The 12,622-nt window shown below is 57.2% G+C and overlaps 1 protein-coding gene across 10 annotated transcripts in view; it reads right to left on the reverse strand.

Annotated features, from left to right (window-relative positions):
* Nucleotides 1–12,622, reverse strand: part of CFAP57 (cilia and flagella associated protein 57) — an 81,092-nt gene that overhangs the window by 12,332 nt on the left and 56,138 nt on the right. For 8 of the 10 annotated variants that reach the window (XM_070076991.1, XM_008265423.4, XM_051856609.2 and 5 more), the window contains 3 exons: nt 7,827–7,943; nt 6,473–6,607; nt 6,230–6,373 (listed from right to left, as the gene is read on the reverse strand). In XM_070076991.1, the coding sequence (XP_069933092.1) occupies nt 6,230–6,373; nt 6,473–6,607; nt 7,827–7,943 (396 nt within the window). Of the gene's footprint in view, nt 1–5,241; nt 5,394–6,229; nt 6,374–6,472; nt 6,608–7,826; nt 7,944–12,622 lie in introns of all 10 variants that reach the window. The other 2 variants (XR_007923666.2, XM_051856608.2) reach the window with 2 other exon arrangements.

Below are 12,622 nucleotides of genomic sequence, written 5' to 3' on the forward strand. Positions count from 1 at the left end.
AGTAGGACCAGGGTGGGCCCCGGGAGTCTGCATTTCTGGCCAGCTCCCAAGAGATGCTGCTGCCAGCCCACAGGCCACAGCACACTTTGAGGAGCAAAGCCCTTGAGGGTTTGAGGCCCAGAAGAGGCAAGGGCAGACCAGATCTACGTACGTAAAATGTCCTTTGCACCAGGAACAAAGCACGCTTTTCCTTGGGAGCGCCAAGTGTGCAGCCTTCTCTGTCATGGGGCTCTACTGTGGAGCCCAGGAGGGAGCAGGGGCTGGCTGGGGACAGCGCTGCAGATTCTTCCCCCTGACCCCCGAGGCGTCTCGTCTAAGCGCCGGTCTGTGCTTTAGCGGGTCCTGTGTGTCGCTTTGCTTCATTAGGAAAAGCTTCCCTCTCTCTGCAGGAAATGCCCAAGCCTTCTCGCCTCTCGCCGGCTCTCTGGGCTGGGTTTGGGCGTGTTTTTCTAGGGGTCGGTCTTCAGATCGGTCGCTTTCCCCATTGACCAGCCCTGGCCTCGGTGGTGGGCCGCCCATATTTCCTTTCCAGGGGCAGCTCAGTAAAACCCTGCTGGTTCCTCTCCAGAAACTTCTTCACACCACCTCAATATAATGAGTGACACGACGGATTCACTGCATATTTATTGGTGCAGGACTTTGGAGCCGGCTTTCACGTAAGAAGTGCTCGATACACAGCCGTGGGATGGACGAGCAGGGCAATGCGGTGGGCACCGAGCCGAGGCAGTGCTTACTAATGAGGGAATTATAATCCAAGGGGAAGGGATCCCGAGAGCCGCAGGGAACCCTGGGCAGATTTGCCGGCTCCCGCGGCACTCCTCCTGGAGGTTGGCCTCATTTCCCCTGCTCCAGGCAGTAAAGTAGCAAGGACTGGAGACTCCAGCGCCGCTCTCGGGTGCTCTCAGCTGCACCTGCGGGCATTTCCTCTCGGTCAGTCCCAAGCGTCCGTCACAGGATCTCGCTGGCTTGGTGTCTGAGCTGAGCGCCTGCTGTGATTTGCACCCGGCCCTCCGCTCTTCGGCCACCTCTTCCTTTCTGGCCCGAGTCCCTGCCCCGGTGTCTTCCCCCTAACCCCCGGGGGAACGGTGACTGGGATTCTGGCTCCTTCTGGCGTGAACGCACGATCCGGCCCCACTGCCAGCCTTCGGCATTCCCACGCTGCTTCATCAGCTCAAGGGGCCTCCAGGGGATCACTCGCTCCTTATTAGGATGTGACTGGGGCCCATGCCTTACTCTCTGACCTGTTCGCCCATCCATTCTGCAAGGCACCTGTGGACCGGTTCTAAATGCTTACTATGGTTACGGTGAGGACATGAGAGGGAGAGCTGGGCTCTGCTGCGGGGAGAAACCCTGAGAATCTGAAGCAGGCTCCCGGAGGAGAGAGGGTGGACAGCAATGTTCCAGGCCTGGAGCCAGAACGAGGCACCAAGAGCCTGCTGACGAGGGTGAGAGTGACCATCGCGACTGAGCATGGCCAGTGCTGGGCACACGCTGCCTCACTTCGCCGCAGAGCCACCCTGCGTACGAGGCACTGCTAGGCTGATTCTGTGCGAGGACACAGGCAGTGCACAGATGCTGGGGGGGGGGGTGGGTGGGTCTGAGACTGCCTCTAGGCACCCTACTTCTCCTGGACGTGGCCCTCCACACTCTACCATCACCTCCATTCTGGGTCCTCCCCCAGGGTTTTCTGGGATGGCCTTTGTTCTGATGAATCCAAAGGTCACATTGAGGTCAACTGTGCATGCTTTGGGTAGCTTTGTGAATGAAAAATGTGACACACAGCAGCTGTTTGGCACAGGAGTCAAGCCTCCTGTTGGGACACCTGCATCCCAGATCAGAGCGTCTGGGTTTGAGACCGGGCTCCGCTCCCGATTCCCGCTCTCTGCGGATGCGGACCCCGGAGTGCAGCAGGTGATGGTTCCTGCCACACGCGTGGGACACCCCGACCGAGTTATGCATCCCTGGCTTTAGCCTGGCTCAGTCCTCGCCACTATGGGCAATTGAGGAGTGACCTAGGGGGTGGGCGCTCTCTTCATCTCTCTGGCTCTCAAATAAAAAAAAACAAAAAACGGGGGCTGGCACCGTGGCTCACTTGGTTAATCCTCCACCTTGCGGTGCCGGCATCCCATATGGACGCAGGGTTCTAGTCTCGGCTGCTCCTCTTCCAGTCCCGCTCTCTGCTGTGGCCCAGGAGGGCAGTGGAAGATGGCCCAAGTGCTTGGACCCTGCACCCGTGTGGGAGACCAGGAAGAGGCTCCTGGCTTTGGATTGGCGCAGTGCCGGCCGTGGTGGCCATTTGGGGAGTGAACCAATGGAAGGAAGATCTCTCTCTCTGTCTCTCTGTCTCACTGTCTATAATTCTACCTGTAAAAAACAAAAAAAAAAAAAAACAAAAAAAAAAAACAAAAAAAACCCAAAAAACCCAAAACACACACACACAAAACAAAAAACAAAACAAAGAAAATCACCAAAAACCAAAAACACACAACGAATCTTGCATTCCTGATTCCTCACTGGTCAGAATGGCCAATAAAATCTCTGCGAACTTTGAGACCCCCACTGCCGAGCCCTGGGGATGTGGAGCTGGCCGGGAGTCACTGGGTCCGGCTGCCTGCACATGCTCTGCACACGGCTGTGCTGGCTGTCGGGGCTGCTTCCGGCCTTCCCCGGCAGCGTTCTGACACGCTTGCTGGGCAGAGAGGGAAAAAGAATGCCTGTAGCACCACCCACTGGTCCACCGTGAGTTGACACCTGTAAGATGCGGGTAGAGGCTCGCAGAGTGGAAAAAGCCAGCCAGTGGGGCCTAGACTTGGCCTAAACTTTCTGGATCCTGTCAGTGGGATGGCCATCTGCCCACCTGGAAGGACCAGCCGCCCTGGGATCCTCCTCCACACTTCCTGCGTGCCCTCCGTGCCGCACCTGACATTCCTATTGGTCGTTTCTTCTCCTAGGGTTGATAGCGCAACTTTCTCCTCCCCTTTTCCCTCTGCCCCACCCTCAACCTGACTGCCATCTCCCAACAAGTTTTCCTGCCCCTGCCTCTGTCCCCACCAGTCTCTCCACCCTGCCAACTGAGTTCACCTCTTTAAACAAAGATAACACCCTACCTACTTTAGAAACCTGGCGTGGTGCCAGTGTATGGGGCAAATTATGTATCTTGGCATGGTCCGGAGGATCCTTTACAACTTGTCCCTCAGCCACCAACATCCTGGGGCTCCTCCTCCATGCCCCCCATGCTCCGTGAAACACTAGGGGGCCTCTGGGCCCCCAGCCCCTGCAGGCCTCACTCTCCTCTGCCGGTTCTCAGGCTGCCCCGCTGCCCTGTAGTTCTCACCCTTGAGCCCAGCTCACTTGCCACTTCCCTCGGAACCCTTTCCTGGGTCCCCACGGCCCAGTGGAGCCCCGCTTCCCCCAGGAGCCCGCTGCATCAGCTGGAGCAGCCATTGCTCGTGTCCGGCCCACGCGCCCCCGTGATGAGCTGGCTGAGGGCAGGGACACTCTCACACTCGTCTGGAACGCTCCGTGGCTCAGAGTGCTGTGTAAGACACACGCTCATAAAATGTGGACTGAATGAATACAATGCGTGTCCTACGGGTCTGTGTCACAACCCCTCCTGCGCCTGTGTCTGCAGCGTGCTCGGGAATGCCACGGGGAGGCCCCGGCTCCTACCTGAATACACACATGACACCGTGGTCTCATTCCCGTGGTGCTTTCCTAATGAGCTCTTCTCAGGTGCCGTGGCCACCCCGGCCGGCTTCGGCCCTCTCGGCTGGAAGCGCCGGGGCCCTGCTCCCCATGCACACGGCTCCAGCTAGCCCTGGGCCCCCAGCAGGGGGTCTGCAATCAGTGGTGCCGTCCCCTTCCCCATACCTCCGGGCCACAGGCACCCCAGTCCATGCTGTGAGGGGTCTCACAGATTTCCACCTGGGTTCTTGATAACCCCTTGCATGGAAAAAGGCAACAGTGTTTTGAGCAGCCCTGTGCAGCCGGCTAGCGCCCAGAGCTTACAGTGGCACGTTACCTCCAGTAACGGTGAGCCTGGTGTTTCCTCCCAGCTGTACAGACAAGGAAGTGGCTCCTGGAGAAGTTAAAGGCCCTAAGTCAGGCCTCCTGGCCACTGAGCGGCTGAGGCAGGATAGAGCCGGCATCTTCTCCATCTACACCCCGGGTGGGAATACAGCCTCCAGCCCAGGTGTGCCTGCACGGGCCCTGCCACCTGGCCTGGCCCTGGCCCAGCCCCTCTCCTTCAACTTTTAAGATCAAAGGAGGAAACCATTTGTATCAGCCAGAACGGTGGTTTTGAACTTTTTTTTTTTTTTTTTAATATTTCTACTTTTTGCAAACAAAGTCTTACACAGAGCCCACTGTGATCAGACCTTGGCTGGAGAGGCGGGAACCAGAGCGCTGTCCCTGGGGAGCCCTCCCAGCTCCCGAGGTTGTCTGAGTCACTCCTCTGGATCCAGGAGACCCCACCGCAGCGCTGCTGCACAACACGCTTGGCCAGGATCTCCCCCTTACCCCCCAGCCAGCCATCGGCGAGCAGCAGGGCTGAGCAGGATCCTATGGGGGGCTTCTCTGATCCCTTACCACACCCTGGCCCAGCACCCTCTTGGTGTGGGGGACCCGAGTCCCCGATGCCCACTCCAAGCAGCCTCATGTGGCTGCCTGCACCCTCCGGCCAGCCTGCGGTCCTCAGTGCCTCCTCCTAGGACTGACATTTGCTTTTGGGTCTCTGCTTGGCATGCGGAGGGAGGCACCCAGTCCCTGAGGGACCCCTCAGGCCGCTCTGGTGGCAGAGCACAGATGACAGACAGCTCAGCCGTGTCCCCAGCTGGCACCTGCTCTTGCTGTCACCCTACTCCGTGCCCAGCTCGCTGCAGCCCAGAGGTCGTAGGGCCTCGTCGTGATCCAGGCATCTGAGCCCCTCAGCAAAGGCTGTCTGGGAGCTGGGGGGGGGCCTAAAAGGAAGCCACCCGCTGGGTCTGCTCCTCTCTCTCAGCCTCCGGTGGCTTCCACGGCTCGGGCGCAGGGCAGTGAGGTGACGGAGTGGACTGCTAGCAGGCAGGGCACCAGAGCAGTCATGCCTGGGTTTGACTGGAATGGCGGTGTGCTCGGCCCAGCTGCCTGCGGACCGGACCGGCCAAGCCAGGAGCCGGCTTGTTTCAAGCTGATTGCAATCTGTCCCCATTCCGGTACTGTAATTGTGGCATTAAAGAAATGTAAGTATAAAAATGTACTTGCCTTATAAACACAGTTCCGATGCTCTCTTTTGATATGAATTCCCATTCACTGCCTCAGACAGCACTGACTCCCAGACAGACATGCGCTGGGAGGATCCCGGCCCGGCGGAGGCGGTGATGGGTCAGGTGATGACGCAGGGTCCTGGGGGTGGGCTGTGGGGGGCTCACTAAGTCAGAGGGAGGCTGACTCAGGCTGGGTGTGGTTAGCTTGGGCCCCAGAACAGAAGGGTAGGGACCTGAGGCACCCTGCAAGCCAGATGAAGAAGGTGGAGACAGGCGCGCCCCAACAGGCGTGGAGAGCAGAATAAAAGGCAGAAAAACAGAGTGAGAGGAGCTGGGACGCAGCAGAGGAGGGAGCGGGTGATTGGGGGCATTAAAGGCCATGGATGGGGTCCCCAGGGGCCAGGGGCAGACGGGACACAGGTGGGGCAGAGAAAGGAACACAGGAGCCTGAAGTGAGGGGGCGCTGGTGGGCTGGGGGCGGCCACAGGGATACCTAGAACACCTCTTTGGTGGGGCCGGCGCTGTGGTGTAGTGGGTAAAGCCCCTGCCTGTGATGCCAGCACCCCATCCAGGCACTGGTTCATGTCTTGGCTGCTCCACTTCCCATCCAGCTCTCTACTGTGGCCTGGGAAAGCAGCAGAAGATAGCCCAAGTGCTTGGTTTACTGCACCCGGGTGGGAGACCCGGAGGAAGCTCCTGGCTCCTGGCTGAGGCCCGGCCCAACCCTGGCCATTGCGGCCATTGAGGGAGTGAACCAGCGGATGGAAGATCTGTCTCTGTCTTTCTCTGTAACTTTGACTTTCAAATAAATAAATCTTAAAAAACAAAGGAAACCTCTTTGGTGGGGGTGGGAACCTCAGCATGACCACAGCCAGGACAAGTTCGGGGGTGGTGGTGGGGAAGCCCTGGGTCCCGGGGAGTGGCAGGCCGGCGGACACCTGTGAGCCGTGAGGATGGCCCGGAGAGCAGAGGCGCGTGCGCAGTACCTGCATGATGCGCACGTAGTCGGTGCGGTGCAGCTCCTTCTCCTTGACCACCTTCTTCTTGACGGTGGTCAGGCTCTTCTCCAGGTGCTCCCGCTGACGGGCGTACTCCTGCTGCAGGTCTGTGTTCAGCCCCGCGATCTCCACCTGACGGGGCAAGGGCTCTCCGTGAGGGCGGGGCGGGGCCTAGGGGGCTCTCCGTGAGGGCGGCCAGGCGTGGGCAGGCAGCGGGCAGCTTGAGCTCACCATGTCTGCCCGCTGCACGTACTTCTCAAAGAGGGCGCGGACCTTCTCCTTCAGCAACCGGGGCTCCTGGATGAAGGCCACGCAGTTGTGAAGGTCCGTCTTAAACCGTTTGACCAGCGCCTCCAAGTCCCGCTCCTGCAATCACAGTCAGTCACTGCTGGCGCCGGCTGCTCCCTATCCAGGTTGGAGGCGCAGCGGCTGCAGCCAGAGGCTAATGGCATAGAAAGGGACAAGGGATGCCTCGTCTGGACCGCTGGGCCCAGTGGGCGAGGTCCTGAGACCTTTGAGAACCGCCTGGGAGGGGCACCTCATCCTTGGGAGGCCACACATGGCTTCCTCTGCCGGCCCTGGCTTCCCTTAGGACCGAGGGCCTTATGAGGTGACAGGCAGCACACGTGGCCACCCAGGTTCCTTTGGAGCCAGGATATGTGGTTTCATTGGTACCATTTTTCTGGGGCAGATCCCTGGCCAGGGCTGCCATGCCCTCATCAGCTCCTGCAGCGCTGCTGTGAGTGGGTGGTGAGCCGCCCACGCCCCCAGTCAGGAAGACAGGTTCGTCCGCACCCTTTGGCTGGATCCCCTTGTTTAACCATGCTTTGACGCCTGCACCCAGCACCCTGAGCAAGGGAGGGTCTCTCCTGTCTCTGCACTCCCCCGGCCCTTTATCCACATTCTGTATTTTCTGCCTTGAATTCCAATGATTATGGATGTGCCACAAAACACCATCAGCCTCTTCAGCAGGGAAGGCTGGGGGCCCTAGCAGTTTCTGCTGGGAGCGCTGCAGTTTCTAGCTAGCATGACCCAGGGCCGAGTCGGTGCTTAGCGTGGAGGCAGACAGCATTCACCCAGATTCAATTACGGGGTCACCTACGATGCAGGAAGTGGGTGCAACCACGTCCTGGCCCTGGCCAGGCGGCCTCACTCCCAGTACTGGCTCTGTAGATGCTAACTAGCTATGGGTATTGGTGAACTGCCTTAACCTCCTAATGGCTCTGGCCTTACTTTCCTGATTCACGATACAGACTGGGATGGATGATTTGTGAGGGTCTCCTAGCCTTGAGCCACTGACCACAAATGATCACTCTGTGCATGTCCTTTCCTGGGCTGGGTAGGACCTAGGCTACGCGTGTCCCTGTGAGTAGTTCCTTCCACCCCCTTGTCCGTCTGACCCAAAGCCACTTTGTAGTTTCACGTGGGTTCAGCCTTGGAAATTTGCACAAGCAGCGCTGTGAGCCAGGGAAGACTGTGAGTTAAAGTGGGAACGTCTCTCAGCCGTGGGCTGGCTCTGTTTCTGAGAAGCCAGCTGTCCCTGCTCTCGACTCCCAGAGCTGCCAGACTTGGAAGATGCTCACACCTTCTGCCTCTCCCTGCGCATCTCCTGGTCCGTGGCTCTTAGCTTCTGCCACAGTTCCGTGATGTTCAGCTCCAGCTGTGTGTTCTGCTTGTGGAAATGCTCCAGCTCGGCTTCCATCTACAGCGGGCAAGGGGGAGAAAGAGTCAAGTTCAAGAGGAAGAGAATGCAGATGACGTCCGAGAGCTTTAGCCTGAATTTCAGAGGGAACATTTCCCCCGAGCCCAGCGCACTGCCTTCCTCTGGACTGAAGCCTTTCCTGTTGCCCTCGCCCCCAGGGCAGGTGTTTGGTGCAGTGGTTACGGCACCACTTGGATGTCCGCAGCCCACACCGGAGGGCCTGGGTTTGAGTCCTGGCTCCCTTTCCATCCAGCTTCCTGCTAATGCACAGTGATGGCTCAAGTACTTGGTTCCTGCCACTCACATGGGAGACTGGGATTGAGTTCAACTTTTGGCTTTCGCCTGGTTCAGCCCTGGCTGTTGTGGGCATTTGGGGGAGTGAATTAGTGAACAGAAGATCTCTTTCCATCTCTTTCTGTATCTCTCTCTCTGCTTTTCAAATAAATGAAAATTAAAAAAAAAAATCCTTCCTCCCCACACCACAACTGACTCACGTGTTAATCCATGATGAGCTGTTTCCATGACCAGGGTGGGAAACTTTCCTTCTTAGCCACCTCTCCCTTTCCTTCAACCATGCTGCTTACTTTTTTTAAATTAAGTTTTTTTATTATCTTCATTTTATTTGAAAGGCAGAAAGACAGAGAGACAGAGACAGATAACGATCTTCCATTCACTGGGTCACTCCCCAAAATGGTCACAACCACCAGGGCTGGAACAGGCTGAAACCAGCAGTCTGGATCTCAGTCTGGGTCTCCTACATGGGCGGTAGAGATCTATGAATTTGAGCCGTTATCTGCTGCCTCCCAGGGTGCACATTAGCAGGAAGCTGGCATCAGAAGCAGAGCTGGGTCTGAAACCCAGGTACTCTAAGAAGGAATGTGGGCATCCCACGGGGCATCTTAGCCATTGTGTCAAACACTGGCCCCTGCTGCATCTGTATTAACCGAAGATATGTGACCAATCAGGAGAGGTCTGCCTGTGAGCTTCCAGTAGACCCAATTCCTGTCCAAAGCAAAGGAGTGACATTTCTTTTCCACACTAACTATGGCGGACACTAGCGTTCTTGGTAGGAGGGAGGTGTGCTATTTTGGGGGAATGGGGCAGTTCACTGTGTCTTTCTACAGCTGGGTGGAGCAACCCCTTTTAATCTACCCCAGGCCCTTTGGTCAGATTTCAGGGGTCTTGGCAACTTCCTGGGGTACCAGGAGGCCCTAATGAGCCACATCCATCTTCTGGATACGATGGGGCAGCTTCTAGAAGCACACTGTCCTCATTATTGGAAGCACATTGTTGGAATGGCCCTTGGACATGATGCCTGGCCTAAAAACAGCACTCAGCATGGACCTGATGAGCGAATGAATAAACAGTGAGCGTAGGGGGCAAAGGGATCAGCAGCAAGGATGAGGAGGGGCTGAGGCAGCCTGCCTCTGGGAGAGAAAGACGGACAGGCAGTGGTGGTGGAGCTGGGTACAGTGGCAGAGCACACACAGCGAGCAGGGGTGTTTGTGGCTAAAGAAAGAATGCACCCATGAGACAGGGCTTCCAGCTGTCACAGGTGCAGGGGCTGACACTGAAGGAGAGGGGGCTTGTATCCTCAAGAAGCCTCAGGTCTAGGAGCAAAGAGAAGTCAGAAGTTAAGGTGGCCCAAGAGAAACACTGACTGCGGTGCCTCCGTGTGTGTACGCAAGGAGGTGAGCAGGTGGCACCCCGAGAAGGGATGCTGCAGTTAGGCTCCTTAGGAGGAGTAAGTACTGGAGGACGAGAGGGACAGGGCCCTGTAGGCAGGGAGAACACAGACAGGGCCAGGGGCGTGGGCAGCCGGAGTATCTCTGCCGGCTCCCTGGCTGCAGGGTGTGCTGAGGACAGAAGGAGTGGAGGGGCTGGACAGGTCAGCTGAGCTGCATCCCACGGGACACAGGGCGGACGGGTGGGAGATTTGGCCTTGGGCCTGAGAGCAAGCTTAGAGTCCTGAGGGGTTTGGGAGAGTGGAGTGATCTGATTTGCCTCTCAGAGAGCCTGATGCAGAGGGAGCCAGGCAGACCAGTGAGGAGGCTGCCGCTGTGGCCCGAGTGAGCGCTGGTCCTGCTGAGACAGGAAATGGCAGCTGCAAGATGGAAGAGGGGTTTCTCCAGGCTGCAGGGCGCCTGAGTACTTGCAGCTGGCTGTGCCCCTTTCTCTGGCTTTGCTAAAGTCAACAGGGGCAGATTGGGTCAGGATGGAAGAGATACAGGAGTCTCTTCTTCATTTTTGCTCTGTTTTATTTTATTTTTCGGTAAAGCCTCAAATTACTCTGAGAATAATAATAATAATCTGTTTTAAGGGTGCAAGCTGCTGCCTGTGATGCTGGCATTCCATATGAGCTCTGGTTCCAGTCCCAGCTACTCCGCTTCTGATTCAGCCCCTTGCCAATGTGCCTGGGAAAGCAGCTGAAGGTGGCTCCAATACTTGGGCACCTGCACACACGTAGGAGACCTGGATGGAGTTCCAGGCTCCCAGCTGTGGCCTGACCCAGCCTTGGCTGATGCGGCTATTTTGGGAGTGAACTAGTGGATGGATGGAAGATATCTCCCTCTCTCTCTCTAACTCTGACTTTCAAATAAATACATAAATCTTTTTAAAAAGAACAATGTATTTTATGGAAAACTTAGGAAACGTATCAAACGTTAAGTGGCTGGCTGCACAGCCAGATCCCTTCCCCGGGTGGGGAGCCTGCTTCCTTTCCACGTGGTTTTCGTCACACTCAGGGATTCTCAGTGGGCCTGGGGTAGGGAGGATGAAGGTATTTGACCCTGCAGGGGGACAGCTGGCAATGTCTGGAGACATTTGGTTGCAACGGACCTCAGGGTGTGCTCCCAGCATCCAGCGGGCAGAGCTGGGGAGACTCACAGGACCGACCCCCACAACAGAGAACTGCCCCCTGCAAATGTTACTCGTGCTGAGGCTGAGAAACGTGTTGGATGGAAACAGTGGTGGAACCTGAAGCAACGGTGTCCAGAAACCTCTCCTTGGGGAGGAGTCTTCGGAGGGCAGCTGGGGAAGGGCAGGAGGGGAGGTTCCTACATCTCTGCCTTGCAAGTGAGCCGGGCCTTGAAGCATCCTTCCTGTAGGACAAGGAGCTTCACAGAAGGTCCACAGAGGGGGCTGCCCGTGCCTCTGACCCCAGGGGGAAGCCCCAAGGTCAGAGGCCCCTGGAAGGAACCAGGTCTGGGAGCAACTGGCACCGGGGATGGGAGTAGGAGGGCTCTGTGTGCATCACCCCGAGATGCGGGCATTGTCCCTGCTGGCTCCTGTTATTGCTGGGGTAACACGGGTGTTAGGGAAAGTCAGCTCAGTTTCAGGAAACGACTGGCCCAGCCTTAATCCCAATCACAAATGTCAAACGAGGAGGCAACAATAGGGCTGTGATTTCCAGGGGCCTGTGCACAAGGACCTTCCAGATGGGTGTGGCCTCTGCTTTTCTCATCTTCTTGGGGCTTCTCTCACCTTTCTGGGCTACTACCATAGTCTCAGTGTATGTGTCCCCCCAGAGCCCCTTAGGTGATGCTATCAACAGGTGGAAATTTTGGGAAGGAGGTCATGAAGGCAGCACGCTTATCAGTGGGATCAGTGTCCTAATTCAAGAGGTGGAGGGAGCCTGTCAGCCCACCCTTTTGACCTCCACCACGTGAGCACACATGGCAGGCACTGTCTGTGAGGTGTGGGACCTCACCAGATACCAAAGCTGCTGCCACCTTGATGCTGAACCTGCCAGCCTCCAGAGCTGTGAGCCACACACTTGTGCTGTACGTAAGCTACTCAGTCTAAGGTGTTTTGTTATAGCAGCCCAAGGGACCAAGACAGCTGTGGCAAATGCGGCTATCCTGCCAAGCGCCAGAGTCCTGATGTTGCTCAAGATGGCAGGAGACCCAGAGCAGGCAGTTCTGTGTTAGCTGGGGGCACCCTTCCTCACTGCAGAATCGAGGGAGAAAGTCACTGCTGCGGGGACATAGCTTCACCACACTCCCCAGCCCTGTGCTGACCCCCATCTGCCTCCTATAGCAAAGGCTTCCCCGGCAGACCGGCACCTCCCAGCTCAAGGGCATCCAATTCTAGCTGGGTCATGGGCGCTGAAGTCCTTGTACCTGCTATCCTTACTCAGCACCAACATTCAAAGAACAAGGAGTGAAGAGAAGAAGCCTACTTTGCCTGAGGTCGGAGGTCAGAGAAGGCTTGCTTGAAGAGGTGACAGGTAAGCAGGGCTCTGGAAGGTGCAGAGAAGCCAGGCATGTGCCTTCTGGGGAAAGGGCCTTCCAGGCAGCCAGGGCAGCACCCAGAGGTGCAGTGAGCCGGCAGCTGCAGCTGGGGCTTTGAGATGAGGCTGCAGAGGCAGGTAGAGGCCGGAGCACGCAGGGCCTTGTGGGCCTCGGCAGGGACTCTGGATTTTGCTCTAGGTGGGATGGGACATCATTGGGGCATTCACGCTGGCCTCTCTGTGAACAGACTAGAGGCTGGAGTCAAGTGCAGATGGGAGACGGTGGGGGCAAGGCTGGTGATAGCAGCAGAGGGGCGTGGGATTTGAGGCACCTTTTGGAAACTGGTCAGACAGGTGTTGGTCAAGATGTGGACACTGGACACAGGGATTAAGTGAAGAATCAGAAAGGCTTCTCCATTTCTCCTTTCAGATCGACTGTGCCCCCCAC

The sequence above is a fragment of the Oryctolagus cuniculus genome, chromosome 7 (assembly GCF_964237555.1).
Source record: "Oryctolagus cuniculus chromosome 7, mOryCun1.1, whole genome shotgun sequence".
Taxonomy (NCBI): domain Eukaryota; kingdom Metazoa; phylum Chordata; class Mammalia; order Lagomorpha; family Leporidae; genus Oryctolagus; species Oryctolagus cuniculus.